The sequence below is a fragment of the Phocoena phocoena genome, chromosome 15 (genome assembly GCF_963924675.1).
Source record: "Phocoena phocoena chromosome 15, mPhoPho1.1, whole genome shotgun sequence".
Classification (NCBI taxonomy): Eukaryota; Metazoa; Chordata; class Mammalia; order Artiodactyla; family Phocoenidae; genus Phocoena; species Phocoena phocoena.
The window spans coordinates 10,308,277-10,325,704 of NC_089233.1; the positions used below are offsets into that span (position 1 = coordinate 10,308,277).

Genomic DNA, 17,428 nt, shown 5'->3' on the forward strand with positions numbered 1-17,428 from the left:
AGGGGTCCTTTTCATCACCGCATGCTAACACATCAGGACCATGTCGGCTTTTGTGAACCTGCCTCTGCCTGCCTGTTCCAAGCTCCTCACAACTCAGAACTGCCCAGTGGCTTTCCACATTCTCTGGAGTAAAAGCCGAAGTCCTCGTGCCGCTGGGAACCAGCCTTGCCCCAGAGGGCTTTCTGGGATGATAGATATGGTCTATACCTACGCCGTCCAAAGCCACTTACCCCATGAGGCAACGGAGCACGTAAATGTGGTCAGTGCTACAGAAGAAATACCATTTTAAGTTGTATTTAATTTTGGTTCCTTTAAATTCCCATGGCCGCGTGGGGTGAGCGGCTAGTTCAAGTCTACAATTGGCCTCACTAGCATGCCAGCGCCCTGGGGCGGTTGTCTCCATCGGCTTTGTTTTCTGCTATTCTCAGCGCCTGGCACAGGGAGGCTGCAAAAGAATGGATGAGGAGGGACGTGGCAGCTGTCCCTGCCCCTCTGCTCTGCCCAGGCCCCTGTTCCCACCCATCAACCTTCTCTGCTCCCCCGGCGCGCCCCCACCCCAGCTCAGTCTCTGTGGTCAGGGCTTGGTCACACTGCCAGACCCCAGGTGGAGGGTGGCCTTCGACATCATCCCACGCTCCTATACCCGGCTTCCCAGGATCAGGCAGAGGGCCCCGGGGGAGCCAGTGTCATCCCCAGACACTGCCAACTTCTCTGAATTCTTAGTCCAGCAGTGCAGAACGCTGTCCATTTGCTCATAGACCTGGCTCAGAAGTCGGTCCCTGCCCCATTTCACAGAATAGGAAACTGAGGCCCAGAGAGGGAAGCTGACTGGCTCAAGGTCACAGTGCAGTAAATGGGGAGGGCACCTCATTCTGGCACCGTGGCACGTCTGTCCAGACCCGCCCCGCCGTCAGCCCATGGTGGGGTGTCGCGAAAACCCCTCTTGCAGGGATTAGCTTCAGGGCTGTAAAGTTGGAGGGGGGGTCCGGGCAGCTGAGGTTCCAATGTCCCAATTCTGACACCGTGGTTCCACTGGCCCTGAAGGCCTTCATCTGGCAGGTGGAGCCTCTGCTGCCCCAGCCTCAGGTCTGCCCTCTGTCCCCCGCCTGAGCTCCACAATCCAGTGGGGCCTGATCTTTAGCAGTGGGGTCCTCGGCGAGCACGTGAGGGTGGTGGCAAAGAACACAGGCTTTGGGCTCAGACAGTGACAAACTCTAACCCTGGCTCCGTCCTCTCAGCGGAGGCTGCTGGGAAGCTGCTGCTGATACAGTGGCAAAGGCCATTCCCACCAAGTCCGCAAAGTGCTGGGGTATGTGCATTTTTAGGGGGTGCTAGGGTAACCAAGGCTCTGCTCCGAGGAGTCTCTCAGCGGGTTTGGACAGGTCCCGCGGAGAAGCCCAGGCCTGAGGCCGACCGGAAATGGGGGCAGAAGTGGGTGGGTGGGGGATGGTGGGCAGCCTGCAGGCTGCCACTGCCCAGAGGATTTCAGCTCAATCCAAATGCTACTCAGAATTTGGGCAGCCGGTGAGCGGGGGTGGGTCCCGGCTCTCAGTCCTGGATGGAACCCACTGAGGTGCTTCAAGCAGCAGGCCTGGACTGAGAGGGAGGTCAGCCCCGGGTCAGTAGTCACCTCTCTGAAGCTTCCAGAAGGGTGAGCTTTGCCAGAGCCGCAAAGCAGCTGGAGACCACAGTGCTCGCTGCTTCTGGCCCCAGGGACCCCAAATGCTGCCCTGGCACTCGGGGGCAAGGGAAGGCCTGCCTGGTCCCATCGTCACCCAGGCCAAGCCTCAGGGTGCCCGAGGTGCTGCTGCGGGGCTGGGGGCTGGGCTGCCAGGAGCTGCCAGGAGGGAGCCAGCTTGCTCTTCCCTAGAGGAAAGGTAGACACATCCCAAGACTGAAAGGGATTATTAATACTGTCACTGCCCATCATCCAAGACCCTAAAGATAGCCTATCAGAGCTGAGGACGCTCTCTGGCGGGTCGCTGAGGACACATGCCACCTCCCAGAAAGCAAGTCGGCAGCTCTGTTGCTGGGAGCCCACCCCACCTCCCCAGGAGTCCCCCGTTTCCGGCTGTAGGACCTGCGGTTCCCTGTGCTAAGTGGTCACGTCCTCTGCACGGAGCTTGCCAGGCTTCTCCCACCCTGCCTGCGGCAGATCAGGAGTCCTGGGGTCAGGTGGGCGGGTTGCGTCCTGGCTGTGTGACTCTGAACGAAATCACCACCTCTTGGTTTCTTAGTTTTCAAATGTTGGGCTGATGAAATCAGGACAGACCCCAGAAGACGCTTGGAGGATTTAATGGGATAATCCCCATCAAGTGCGTAGCTAAGTGCCTGGCGTCCGAGGGCTTGCCAAGTGCCAAAGCCTTTCTGTTGTAACGCTGCTGCTGGGAGTTTTGTTGGTTTCTGGATAGAAGTTGGGGAAAAATGTATCAAGAGTTTAAACATGTACAGTTTCACTGTAAAGGAGTAGTTACACAAGGGACAAAGAAAGAGTTATGGGTACGAACGTTCAACCCAAAAGGATTTAAAGACAAAGACCTGGGAGCTACCAAAAAAGTCAACGCCAGGGCCGGGTAGATGAACCACAGTTCATCTGTGACAGAATACTATGCATCTGTTTAAAAAACAGGTTTTCCAGCTATGAAACACATTTTCCAATCGAAGGAAATCAGAATATAAAATCTATGGTAGGTATTAATTCTGCAATTAATGTCTCATTCTGTAGGTGTGGTAAGTAGGAGAGGGCTTTTATTCTCAGCTGATACAGGCTCAGGTATTCAGGGTGAGCTGTCCTGAGGTCTTGGGTTCAAGTGGTCCATTAAATAATAAATGTATGTGTGCACTGTTTATGGACAAGAAGCGAAAACAGTTGTCCTCAAAGGTGACCAGCCGGCAAGTCTAGTTTCAGGTGGAGGGAACAGGGGTGTTAACTGTAGGCTCTCAACGGTTGTGCAAGTCTGAAAACTGTCAAAATATAAAGAGTATGGGGAAAACACACTTCTGAAGGCTATCTGATACTGGGAAATTATACGGAGTGGAATGAAAAGATAAGAAGCATATACACTACAGGTCAACACGGCGAAATATCCACACCTGGGGGTACAGAATGTGGAGACCTCGTGGGAAGGACTTGCCATGAGGCAGCCCTGGAGAGGCCGAGGGAAGCGGGTGGGCGGGCGGGAGCTGGGGTGTCATGGGAATGATGCGGGGGACTCTCCAGGGAAGCAGCCCTCCCTGTAGCAGGCACCCCATCCTCAAGGTCCACCCCTCCTCCCATGCTGGGAGATGTAATCTCAGCTCCAGGCTGAGCTGCCAGTCTGTTATTTTACACAACGCGGGAGACGCTCCAAAGGCAGGTGTGCATCATCCCCCATCAGTGCTCACCGGGAGGGAGGGTCGGCTTCAGGGCACAGTGAAGACCTCACCCCGACTGGGATCCGAGCTCCTTCACTGACCTGGACCTCGAGCAGAGGGGACCCCTGCTGGGGGTATTACTGAATTAGTAAATTAGGAGCTCAGAGCTAGGTGGGAGATGCAGGGAGTGCTGCTGGGCACTGCACTGTTTGCCCTGGTGGACACGCAAAGTGGAGGTGGCACGTGACTCCCTGATGCATGCCATACGGCCACACACACACCTTACAGAACTGGGAGGGAGGGAAGGAGGTGATCCTGTGTTAGGGACGAGGCCACGGAGGCCCCAGGTCAGTGAGCAACTTGCCCAGAAGGTAGCGGAGGCTGGATAGAACCTGGGTCTTCCCCTCAGCCCTGGGCGAGGCCAGGAGTTACCCCTCGACATCCTCCTCCCTCTATCTTTCGACCAATCACGGCACCAAGCCCCAAGTGTGCTACAGATCACACTGACACACACAAGGGGACTGTGACGGGTGGGGGGCCCCCCCGACGTGCACTGGGCCCCTCTAACCGCAAACCTGGGATTCTGCTCACTACCCAGAGGTCAGGGCAGGCGCTGCTGCTCCTATTATTTTGGTTCCCTGAGAACACCTAGCATTGCACAAAGTAAGTGCTCATTAAATATGTAAGAGCTCAAAATACACACATGCACCTCCCTTCTGTTGGCCACACAGACACACAGCATCCATTTCAGCCAAGAACCTCTAAAATTCCACAACGAACAAGGAGCTGTCTGGTTAATGTCACTGACGATTGCCCCTCCCTCCCAGGAAAGGTCCAGCATCTTACGTACAAGTGAATCGCAGACAGCTGCTGGTTTCTAACCATAAAAGCTTCACAATGGAGACAACTGTTGGCGAACAATAACCAATGTACCCTGGCTGATGTTAACAGGGGCCAAGGGAAGCCCCTTGGGTGAGAAGCAACACGTGCAGAGCTGGGAGACGGGGCACCATCCTTCATACAGTGTGACACAGCCAGCGCCCCTCCCTGGTCCCACCGGGGCAGCCACAAGACCAGACTCCCTTTCTGAAGAGGAGTCTCCTGAGAGAACCCCCTAGAAGCGAGGTGAGAGGGTAGAACTCAGCATCGCTACCTCTCACTGCAGCCTCCAGCCCACCCCAAATCCTGCTCTCTGAGAGCAGACTGCCCTGGGCCTGCCCCCTTTTTCTCAGGTGCTCCTGTGACCTTGGTCTGCTGGGAACCACCACTTCTCAGCAGCACTTTCTCCTCATTTCGGCTGGAACCACCCTGAAAGCACTTCCGGCTTCAGATGCCCCTCTGTCACTCACAGCGACTCTGGGCACGTAAATGGCGGCTTCCTCACCTGTAAAATGGGTCTCCACTCTTTACCCTTCAGGCCACTGGAATGATCCCAGGAGGTGATATGTCTCTGCTAGGCTCCAGTTAACCGTTAAGAGTGGCGGAGGGGGAACGGGAGTCTTACTTTGTATGGTTTTCCCCTGTGGCTCCATAGGTAAGCGCGAGAGGTACATACTACTTAAATCTATGTACACAGTTTTTTCTCTGGTAACGATGGATATCCAAGCAGCCTGACGTGCTGACCAGGAGTCACGGCCTGGAAGTGAGACCCTGGCTCAGAAGTCACAGAGCGGCTGGGCCCCTCCTGGGCTAATAATTTAAACCTGCTTCCCCACGTCCTACCTACCCTGTACTAAAGAGTAAGCCGATGACCCCTTTGTCACCGGCTCCGTTCCAGCCACTCAGGTTCAGGGAGCGGCAGATCGAGACTTCGCCTCCACTGTTTATGGTTCCAGGGAACCTCAGGGTCTGTAAGTCCCTCAGGAGCTGAGGCTCTGTCCTTATACCTCCTGGTCTGCCCTGCCTTACCCTGTCCGGGGCCTGGCCCGTGGAAACATGCATAAATGACACCAGTGGCGAGGCCTTGGGCAGGCTGCACATCACGTGTCTGTGCTTCAGCTTCTTCATCTATAAAGTAAGGACCGTTAGAGTCGTTTCCAGTGTTTAGCACAGTGTCTGCAGACAGAAGCACCGGCAGGGCTGGTAAAATGCGTTAATCTACGTTGAATGGCGGAGGGGTGGGCGTGGAGGTCCAAGACTCAGCTCTGGTCTTGCTTCCTATTTCGAGGGCCTCTCCTGTGGGGTCTCCTGCACGGCGGGGCATCCTCTGTGACTCGCTCTCGCAGCATCCACACCCTCCTTGCACAGCACCCACCGCAACGGCAGCTCCACAATTAATGGTGTAATTAGCTGGCAGGTCCTGAGGTTCATAGGGTCGGAGGTGGGGTCTCTCATTCCGGCTACACCTCCAGGGCTCAGCAAGATGCTGGCACGCAGCAGGTGCTCAGTAAATACTGCCCCACCCCGCACCCCGGGACTGGCTCAGAATAACCCGACACTCAGCTCGGCCAAAGGACGGCTCCCTGGTTACTGACAATTCCTGCAAACACAGCCTTCCAGGACCAGCAAAACTGGCGCCCCAGGTCCCGCAGCCTCCCACTTTCCCTGCTCAAGGAGTTTTCTTACCTGCTGCCTTCAGAGGTAGACAGTTAGTCAGACATACTGGTCTGGGGAGGTGGATTAGATAGAATATCCCTTCCCAGAGAATAGACACTCTGGGGGTGTTCCTTCTACATCCGAGGTGCCCTGATTCTCAGCGGTTCTGTGTAAAGGCCTGAATGCCCATGAGAAAATAAACATGTGCTCGGGTTGCCTGAGCAGACATTCTTCGTGTGAGTTGTGGCTAAGGCAAAATTCCGGTCTGTGGTTCCTGTGCTCAGGAAATGTCTGATGGGGGACTTCCCTGGTGGCGCAGTGGCTAAGACTCCACACTCCCAATGGTCAGGGCACTAGATCCCACATGCGTGCGGCAACTAACAGTTGGCATGCCACAACTAAGGAGCCCTCAAGCCACAACTGAGGAGCCCGCCTGCTGCAACTAATGAGCCCCACTGCTGCAACTAAGACCTGGCGCAAGTGAATAAATATTAAAAAAAAAAGAAAAGAAAATTCTGATGAATGAATGAATGAATGAGTGACTGACGACACAGGTGTCCTTGGCGAAGGGGCAGGGCCTCCAGTGGGGTCTGCCCCATTCCTGCTCTGGCCACACAGCCGCCCCCCCTTGGAGGCATGGGGGGCCCGTAGGATGTGGGGCGCCGAGCCCAGTCCCCGATACTGACTCGGTGCCCTAGACCACGTGCGTGCGAGGACAACAGGGGGTAGCTGGGAAGCCGCTTCCTGGGGCTTCACTTTCTCACCAGTGAAGGTAAAGAGGGTCAATACCCATCGGGAACCACAAAATAGTCAACTCCTGACTCCACAATGCCATTTCTCAGACTCTGTTTTGGGAATCAACCTGCATAAGAATACGTGTTATGCACTGACAGAGTTTATAAATTTCTCATTGGAGGACAATGAAAATAACTTCAGCTCCAACCGTAGGGGCCTGGGCAAGGAACCAGGGCTGCTGCTGAAAGGCTGTGATATCACAGCATATTTTGTTGTTATGTTAAGTGAAAACATTTCTATAAATTAAACAGACCGCCTGAGAAAAGCTGGAAAGAAAACCACGAAAAAAGTGACCAGTAGTTGTCTTGTGGGTAGGGCTAGGGTTTTAAAAACTGTTGGATTTGTTGCCCTCTCTACATGTTCGGAAGACTCTAACTTAGCAGTTCTGAATGACCACCAGCTCTCAGGGGGCCCAGCTCCTCTGCTGGTGAGTCTGGACCCACGGCTCCCCGCCTCCACTCTCAGTTCCTCATTGGTAATCACAGGACAAGCACGACAGCTTCGCATCAAGTAATACGTATCTGTCAGCACTTGCCACCAATGAACACTCACTGTTACTTTAGAGCCAGACAAACATAACGGACTTCAATAATAAAACGAAAAGGATGTGGAGGATGAGGGGACAGGGCTTCTTTCTGGGGTGACGGAAGTGTTCTGGAATCGGATAGTGGTGACGGCTGCACAACCTTGGGAATATCAAAGACCACGGAACTGCTGTACACTTTAAAATGACGCGCTCTCTGGTACGTGAATTCTATCTCGATTTAAAAGACGGAAGGAAGATAAAGGAAAATCGTAAAAGGATGGTGACTGGGGCACGTTCCTGTTCGAACAAGGACTGAAGATGTTTTGAAAGCGTCTCCCTCGCGGCAGGAGTCCCAGAGAACATGCCCCCTGTCTTCCTGGTTGCTTTAGCTCCTGGCTGGGGAAGCACCGCCCCCTTTCAGCTCTGGGGCCTTTCCTGGGAAAAAGTCTCGCGAGCAGAAAGGGAGGGGATCAGCCAGAACACAGGACAGGAGGAAGCTCTGCCACCAGCAGGTGGGGACAGAAATAAGGGGGCTGAGGGGGGGGGGGGCGGGCAGCCAGCACCAACTGCCGGCCCCAGTCCAGCCAAGCCCCTGGGGAGAGAAGCACTTACCCAGGAAGCCCTCTTCATCGACAATGATGGTGTAATCCTCCGGGGTCTCGGTCAGACTGAAGAACTTGCACCTGGGTGGACAGACAGACAGACACGGGGTATTGTAAGTCCCAGCAGACCCTGTGGCAGCCGCCCGCCTCACCCCCGCCCCCTCTCCCAACGCCGTGACCCGGTTTACCCAGAGCTCTGCCCCAGGCTGCTCGGGGGCTACTTATTTCTCCCTCCACTGCCTCAGTTTTGACTCAGGAGGACTCAGAGAGGCCTAGGGACGCTGATGGTTTCCTCTGCACCCCCGATCTTTGAGGACCCCTGAGCCGGCCAGCCTCCAGGGTCCCCTACGGGCCCAAGGGCAGCTCTGGTAGGGCTCATGCAGATGAACTGTGTTTTCCGTGCCCTCTGCTCCCCACACACATTCTGACCTTGAGGCCTCTGTCGCTGTGTCGTGTCCCCGGCCCATGGTCCTGGCCCCTCTCCTCACCAGCTCGAGAGCTCCCACGGTCATTTACGGCCTAATTCGCATCACCCAACCAACAGCCCAGCCTTTAGGGTACTTTTCTCCCTTGCAGGAGAGGATGGCGTGGCTGTCCGTGCCATCGTGCGGCAGGGATCCCTGCACTGCCACACGCTGCCTTTGGTAATACTGGTTAGCCTGGGGTGTAAGCTGCTCATTTCCTCCCCCAAATGGGACCATCAATTTCCCAAGGCCAGGGAGGGTCTGGCAAACACTCGGTCCGTCTGTATCTCATCCCTGCCGGTCTCAGCCCCGAGCACGCTCTTGGCACCTGGCAGACACGCTGGGCTACGTGTCCAGACAGCCCTTGGGCTGGGCTTTGAGGCTGTCTCCAGCTGAGGGGCTTACCACCCCCTCAACGCCCATCTCCCTGTCCCCCATCCAGCTAGACTGGCCCCCAGAACACCCCAGGCACAGCTGTAGGGAGAGACGGCATGCACAGGCAGCGGTGTGCAGGAAACTGCCCATGGTCATTGATTTATCTGGTGTCGCTGATCTCAAGTATGGGGCTCAGCTCGGGCTCCATGCCCGATGTGTGAAACCCATCCATCACAGGAAGCCGTGACAGAAGGAGGCCCCACGAGTAAGCCTGGCAAGGGCCCGAACAGCACCTCTACGAAGATTAAAATGGGAAAGGGATCCTGAAGTGGATGCAGCGTTGCCGGGGATGGGGGTGGCCGGAATGTCCGCGGATCTCTGCCCCCCCCCCCACTCCCCTCTCCTGGCAGCCATCCTGCCACACTGAAGCCTTATCAACAGAAGCCCCGCAGCACCCTTTTCACTTTATTCTTTAAATTTTCACAAGTAGTGAGATCAGCTGGAACTGGTAGGACTGCAAAAGGGTACAGCCGTTTGGAAGATGGTTTGTCAGGTTTCTATAGAGTGAAACCTACATGACCGCTGGCAACCCTGCTCCTGGGTATTTAGTCAAGGGAAATGAAAACATACGGCCCCACAAAGGCCGGTATGCAAATGTTTACAGCTTTTATCTGTAATCACCCCGAACTGGAAACAAACCAATCGTCCTCCCTTCAGCAGGAGAACTGGGTAAACTGTGGTACATCCACACCAGGGAATACTGGTCAGCAATGGAAAGGACTGAATTACTGATTCTTGCAACAATGTGGACGAATCTCAAGAGCATTTTGCTAAGTTACAGCCAGACTCAACAGGAGACGTGCTACGTGATGCCATTTATATGACATTCTGGAAGGGACTACACTGTAAGGATGGAGAGCAGATGCCTGGTTGCCAGGGGTTGGGTCGGGGCTGACATTTGAGGGCCACCGGGGAACTTTTGGGGTGAAGGAGGTGTTTGGCTCTTGACGGTGGTGGTGACAAGATGATGTACATTTGTCACAACCCAAAGAACTGTACCCTGAAAGGGGCGGCTTCTACTGTACCTGTGCCTTATACCTCAGTGAACCCGGCTTCAAGGAAAACGCTTCGCCAGAGCTGTAAACAAGGGGGCGTTCCCCCGCCACGCCCCCCCACCACAACGCTCTGCTCGAACAGCAGCACCGCACCCTTCAATTTCCCTCCAGCTCTTTGGTTTTCAAATTACATCTCTGTCCCTGCCTGTCCCATATCCAATTGGCAACTACTGCCCGGACAAATGAAATCTATAACTGCTGGGCGACAATGGCAAATTATCACTTAGTGAATGGCAACCACTGGTCTGGCCTAGCTCCTCCTTGGGGACCCCTGTGTGCTAAGAAAGAGCCTCAGAAGCCCACCCCCACCCCACCCCCACCGCCAATCACCAGATTGCCACAAGCAAGGACTCCCTGGGTGGGGGGAGTGGCCACTCAGTCATCCCAGAGCCTTGAGAAGGCAAACACATGTGGTACTTGCTCCCTGTGCCCTCTCGGGGGTGAGGGATGCTCCAGAAATAGACCATATAAATGGCCCTGGAGGGCATAAACACCAGCAGAAGGCAACATCGGGGGTATGACTATGCTGTTGATGTGACCCGTCTCCAGGGGCCGAGTGCCAGCTATTATCTCGGAATGTGCACCTTGGCGTGGGCAGGCCTCCAGGAGGGTGAGTCAGTCGGAGGGACCTGCAGCTACTGCTCTGGTCACACACTCGGGAGCAGGCCTCCTGCTCTCCTGATTTTACCCCCTCAAGTCCTACACATCTCTGAGCTCACCCCATCTTACCTCCCAAGTCGCTCTGAGATCTGTTTTCCCCTCTCTCCATCACCCCCTCCACGTGAGCGCTTGCCTAGAAGCCTCCCCTTGCCTCACTCCCCCACTCTTGCCTGCCTCCTTGTCTCACGCCCCCAAAGGTGGACAAATACTCTTTCCACTGCCCGGCACCCCTTTCCCTCTTCTTTGGCTGGAGACGTGCCACTCATCCTTCAAGACCCAGTTTAAGCGTTTTCTTTGGGGTGAAACCTTTTCTGATTGGCCCCACCACCTCTTCTTTCTCACTTCCTACCACAGGGGCGATCCTGTCTGGATGTTAAAGCCACAGTGGACAGCTGGGCTTGGTGGTGCATCACATCTCAAAGGGACAGCTCATTTATCTCACAGTGTATGTGTAAGATGCCCTTAGAGTTGGGCTGTGTACAACCTGAACAACTGCACACGATGGTCCTGAGTGCTTTCCACGCGCTATTACAAGTAATACTTGTTTCCCCCAGTGGACCATAAACTCTCACAGGCAGGGACGGTGGGTTCTCTGTACACACACCTTGTACCTGACACTGGCTGGACAGAGAAACAACACTCAAAGTCTGATGAGCAGAAGAGTGGACTGTGGCCACATGACTACCCCCAAAGCCAGAGGAGCCCCAATCAGAGCAAACACTGCTTGCCCCTGTGTGGCACTGCCTTGACTTGCCCCCTCTCCGGGAGGCGCTCAAGTCTCCAGTCCCAACTTCACGCTCTCTAATGAGCCGTGGCTAGATCAACACCCCAGATGCCGGGCCCCAGTGTTCGTGGCCTCTCTGTACTTTGTCTACAAGGAGCTGGAGAGAGGACCGAAACCCAGCAATTAGCCAGCCTGCTGCTGAGTGCTGTTGGGAAACCCGGGGAGGAGGAGAAGTGTTTGCCCTCTAGACGCCCGCATGGTGCTTAGAAACAGGATGAAACAACAGGGTTAGAGAAAGCAGCCTGGGAGTGCGGGAAGAGGACCAAGAGCCTGGGGTCAAGAGACCTGGGTTCCAGTCCCAACCTGGCACCTGGGGGTGGTGAACCCTGGGCTGCTTCATTCCTCTGTACAATGAGCGACAGGTTCAAGGTGGACTAGTTTCCATCCAGCTCCGGTTTGGGCAGGGAGGGCACAGGCCACATGGAACCCTGTCAGTGCCATAGCGAGGTGGACCTCAAGGGGCCTGGCTAACAAGGCACGGAGAGATGATCCCAGAACTATTGAGTCTGTTTGGAAAATGCTTTTCAAGGGCAGGCAAAAATCCCAACTAGCTCTGTTCAGAACCCAAGACAGATCTGCTGCCCAGGCAGCTGGGCAGGTGGTACATCACAACTCTGGTGGGGAGGGCTCATTCATTGCACAGTCTGTGTAAAGAGTGCCCTTAGAGTTGGGCAGTGCACAACCTGTGCAACTGTGTGTGATGGCTGACCAGCAGGTCCTGCTGGCGCAATCAGATAGATAGGATACAAAACTCTAGAGTCCTGGACAATGAAGTAGGGAGACTGGGGAACAGCAGCTCTGGGAGAGCCCCAGTTCACTGTGGTTCAGGACATACCCCAAGAGTCATGCAAGTCCGACTTCCCTGGTGGCGCAGTGGTTGAGAGTCTGCCTGCCAATGCAGGCGACATGGGTTCGATCCCTGGTCCGGGAGGATCCCACATGCTGTGGAGCAACTAAGCCTGTGCGCCACAACTACTGAGCCTGCGCTCTGGAGCCTCAGCGTAAATAAAATAAAATAAAATAAATAAATAAATAAAAGAATCATCCAAGTCCCCTGTCCAGGGGGCGCCAATGCATCCTTGGGCTCTGTGCACAGAGTACGGGTGCTGGATAGTACTGGAGGCCATACCAGAAAGTCTGCGCCTGTTCAGATCCTCACGGCCCACACATGCCCAGAGGAAAGCGAGGGGACTTAACTGAAATCCCTTCAGCCTGGGGGAAGATTCCAGCCACCATCTTTAAATCTCTATGGCTGTTGTGGACCATGGGATGGAAGCAATGCTGCTGCTTATGGCTGTGTGACCTTAGGCAAGTTACTTAACCTCTCTGTGCCTCGGTTTTCTCATGTGTACAATGAGATGAAAATATTCAATATCTCCTTCATAGGGTTGTGGTTGAAGAATAAATGCCCAGCATGACTACGGTAAGCACTCAATATGTTGGCTATTTTTCCTTCTTGGAGGACAGAGGCAGCTGAAGTGGAGGACCATGGGGAGGCCGGCTTGCATTCCCAGTAAGAAAAGCTCTAAAGCCAAATGGGCTACAGAGACCAACGGGCTGTCTTGGGAGGTGGTGAGACGTCAGTTGTCTGAGGGGCTGAGCCCCAGGCAGGTGGGCTGCAGCGGTGATGCTGTCTCAACGGAGAGGATAGATTAAGCCGCCTCCATGGTTCTGTGGAGCGCTGAGTCTCTGATTCCTTGAAACACTGGTTCTTACACATTGACGCCAAGCAACAAGCTTTGGCTGAAGAGCCTCCATTCATCTTCCCAGGAGCCCAGCTCCCACCAGGTAGCCAGTGACGAGATGATGGTTTACGATGGAAGACATTGACTCAGCCTGAAATTCCCAGTGCATCTGTTGGAGCCAAACCTGCTCCCTGGTCTCAACTCCCTGGTCTCAGCTCCCCGACATGCCACGCTGGGACCTCAGGAATCTTCACAGACACTTGACACGTCTGAGCACAGGGACTATCCAGATCGGGGGAGCCAGGGAGGTGTCCTGACACATCACCATCGGGTGGGAGCTCCTATCTGCATCCGCCTCGCCTTCGCCACTCACCTGCTGGCTGGGTGATGGGCCCGCAAGGCTGTCCTGCGCTCCCTTCCTTGTTTCCCAGACACCACAAGGACCCCTTTACATAGTCAGGGCTCAGCAGAAGTTGGCTTTATGTGGAGTCTCTTTGTGCAGAAGACCGGGGTCTCTGGGAGGTGGGAGCTAGCTTTGTGGGCCAGACCCCATCTGGGACCGGGCCTGTTTTCTGTGGGGTCACAATGTGCCCTGTGTCAGCCAGACCCTGCTGAGGTCCCCTGTTGCCCGGCCACAGGACAAGTGCAGCCCTTTGCAATTAGAGCCTGGTCAGCCGGGCTATGAAATGAGCGCAGAGCCTTCACACACACCTGACAGACCTTGCAGACAGGACTGAGAACAGGTTTCCAGCATGTTCCAGGTACCTATTTGCAACCCGTTATTCCTTTGTTCCAGCAGGGCCTCTGAATGCCCATTTTGAATTTCAGCGCCTGGAAACCCACGCGTGTTTCTCACCGAGTGCAGCCTGCTCAGTCTACAACGAGGGAGCTTCAGCCACATCTTGCCTGCAGCGTGTCACAGTGAGGAGATGGAAGGGCCAGGGTCTGACCCACTTTTGGGGACCACCCGCCCCTGCCTCTGCCAGCCCCGCCGATGCGTTCCTGCAGAAGAGCAAAGGAGCCTTGAACAATATACAGCGAGTGACAGACGCGCTCTGGGGCGAGTGTGGTGGCCTCCCGCCTTCCTGGGCTCTTCTTCTTCCCCAAGGACAACCAGGCGGAGGGTGTGTGTCAGGCTTTCTTCTCTTAACCAGCCGTGGCTTTTTCAGCTGGGTCTTCTCCTGGATCTTCAATAGGTCTTTCGTGTTACCTACATTTCATTTCTACTGTCTTTTAACAACTGGAAGCTGCCATTTCAAGTTTTAGTTAGAAAAAAAAAACCTGCGTCACGTTCTGTGATTTGAAGGGCAACCCCGAAGAATGTCTTTTTTCTGTTAAGATGGAAAAAAATCTGCTTATGTCTTGGGTGGCCAGAATTGGACAGCGTGGGCAACAGTGTTTGCAAATTCTAGGGTGGCACGCACAGACGGGACTGTAAAAAGGGGCTGGGTAGGGCAAAAGGAATCGCTACGGTCTGGATAAAGCCCCCGTGACCCAGGCGAAAGTGGCTAGATCACTCAGTCATCACAAATTGTTAAGTGCCTTTAATGTATAAAGGCACTGCTTCGGGTGCCGGAGACACACCTTAAATAACTGGATAGTTAGAATTTCCATGGGGGCTGGATAAATAAAGTAGTGAGTCAGACGGTGGTATGGCTGCACAGCCACTGAAAAAAGTGGATTTGCAATCTAAAGCAGAGCAGGGAGTGCTGCCAGGGGTTGGGGGGTAGGGGAATGGGGAGCAACTGTTAAAAGGGTGCAGAATTTCAGTCTGAGATGATGAAAAGCTCTGGAAGTGGATGGTGATGGTGGTGAAGGGTACAGAACAATGTGAATGTGAGCATTTAATACCACTGAGATATACACTTAAAAATGGTTCAAACGGTATACTTTGTGTTATGTACATTTGTCCACACACACAAAAAAAAGAGCAGGAAAGCTCCCTGTGAGACCTGCAGAAGCTGGAAGAGCGGGCGTGTTGCTGTCCCAAAGCCCTGAGGTGGGTACATGCTGGGAGTGAACGAGGCCAGAGTGCCCACGTGGTGGGGGAGGGGGTATGACAGGTGGTGACATCAGACGTCATGGGGGAGGGATGATGCCTGCGGACTGGGACTGGGTGGGGCCGAGAGACCAGTGACGAGGCTAGTCGTCCTCTCCAAGGAGGCTGGTGAGAGCTAATGGTGACTCTGACCAGGCCGGCAGTGGTGGGCGTGCCTCCATTTACGGCCAGGAAATAATAGTCAACAAATCGGGGCTGGTGAGGTCACTGAGAAACACAAGGTCAAGGCAGGAAACCATTGCCTTCTGTGGCACGTTCTCATCAGCGGCACCAGGAGAGAGGTCAGTGGGCAGAAGGGGTGCCTTGCACTGGCAGAATTTACTCGCCTCTGAATCCGGCCCGGACCCACGGCTTTGGTCCTTTCCTCCATGGAGACCTGTGCCTGGCGAGGGACTGTGGTGTTCCCTGGCCCTGCTCCGAAGGCCCGAGCACAAGCCCCAGAGAACTTCAGGACGGCTCTTCCTTCAGCATGGGCATCCTGGAGGAAGACAGGTGGCATCAAAAGGGTCGTGCCAGGGTAGGAACACCGTCTGTGGAAGGGCAGCGTCTTGCCGTGTGAACACATTCCCAAGTGCAGGGCGTATACGAGGCGCTGACTGGTGGTTCCCTTTCTTCCTTGGGAGGGACTGAGATGGAAAAAGGCCCAAGTGGGCGTCCTGGTTTTTGCCACCTATCCAAGATGAGGCTGGAACAACTCACTGGTCCTCAAATCACGCCAGGTTCTTTATCTGTGAGAGAGGTTTGAAGATACCTGTCCTGCAGGGTCATTTAGGATTTAAGGAGGTGTGGAACAAACGTGGAAGTGCTCAAGACCCTGCCTCAGCACGTGTGGCCACTGGATGAAGTGCGCTGGCCCGGGGACTGAGTGGATGTCCGAGGCAGCATTCCTGTCCAGGCAGTGCTTGGTCTTGCAGTGGGCTCTGGGTCTCTGCCTGACTTCGGATCTCCCCATTCCTCATGGCCTCCACCCCAACCCTTACCAGCAGGACAGTCAAGTCTCGCGCAGCGGCCCACGAACCCAGCCCAGGTACCCCGGGCAGGCCAAAGCCCCCTGTCCCAGCGCACGCTCACCCTCACCTGCCCATCACCTCCCCAGCGAATGATCACATCCACTGAGGTGCTGAGATGCTTCCCTTCCTGGTCTATCTCTGCTGGTGAGATACCTGCTCCTGGGAGACAGCTGAGTCTATCTCATCCAGATCCCCCATGCCTTGAACAGGAAAGAGGGTCTGTGCGTCATCTGTGTTGACTGAATGAACATGGAGTGTAATTAATGATTGCCATTTCATAGACGGGAAAACTGATGCTCAGTGAGGTTAAGGCGGTTATGACCTTGGGACCACTGTGCTGTGTGGTCTCTAAGGTGGGGGGCAGCCCGGGCGCAGGTGTGGCCTGTGGTATATTCCCTATGACTTAGCTCTTCCCCTGGAAGCTATCCACTGTCTTAAACATGGGTAACCGGAGACACAGACGAGAGAATTGGTAACAGCCCGTCCTTGGTAACAAACACCTGGCTGCAACCCAGATTCCCATCACTGGATGAGGAGGAAAATGATGACAGAAGAATATTACCCAACAGTCAAAATGAACACTCTACAGGGACTTGCAAAACTCCGAATGAGTCTCAGCAGTATAACAGTAGATGGAAAAATAAGTCCCCAACTGTTATGTCCAGCATGGTGTTCTTTTTACAGCTAAAGGCAGCTATGACGGAACAACGACGACAACAAAACCCAACACCTTTAAGACTCCACGGAGTTGCAATGTTACTACATATAAAGGAAGCCAGGGAATAAAGAACACACTACCTGGGGTCTGGGGATGGGCGGGGGAGACCGCTGCTTACATGGAGGGTATCGTCTCCGTCCTGCTTTTGCTCTGGCTTCGCACGTGCTGATTACACTATGGACATTAGCTAGTTAGTTAAATGCGTAAAGGTGAGCCGTGCAAAGACACACGATGCGTGAGGGTTATGAACCTGCGCTGAGGTCACTGGTGCAAGGATGAGGGGCTGCAGGTGATTGGGACGGGGGTCTGGCAGAAGGGACACAGCCACAGAACAGGAGCCAGGGTAGGCTGCTAGGCTGTAAAAAGGTGCAGGAAACGCTGCCGTTCAAGGGCTACCCAGAGGAGGTGGCCTGAGAAGGGTCCAGGAGCCAGAGTCTGCCTAGAGTCCTAGGATGAACGGACAGGACTGGTCCCGGGGCTACAAACTCACTCCCATTTGGGTCATTCTCTTTGGTCTTGGCTGGTCAGTGATTTGGGGGCTCACTTGGGCTCACGAGATGTCTATTCGATCTCCAACTTGGTCCCCACAGTCCAGTCTCTATTTAATAGTCTGACGGTGCTGTGTGTAAAGGGCTCATGCTCTGGGTCTCAGTTACAGCACCAGCCCCGATGGTCTTATTTTTTTCATTTAAAAACTTAAAAATAAATTTTATATTGGAGTATAGTTGATTTACAACGTTGTGTTA

General features: G+C 54.5%; 1 protein-coding gene across 1 annotated transcript in view; it reads right to left on the reverse strand.

The window, feature by feature from the left end:
• The window catches only part of CASTOR2 (cytosolic arginine sensor for mTORC1 subunit 2), a 52,992-nt gene that overhangs the window by 9,150 nt on the left and 26,414 nt on the right, over positions 1–17,428 (reverse strand). The window contains exon 2 of the mRNA XM_065892781.1: positions 7,823–7,893. Coding sequence (XP_065748853.1) covers positions 7,823–7,893 — 71 coding nt within the window. The remainder of the gene's footprint in view (positions 1–7,822; positions 7,894–17,428) is intronic.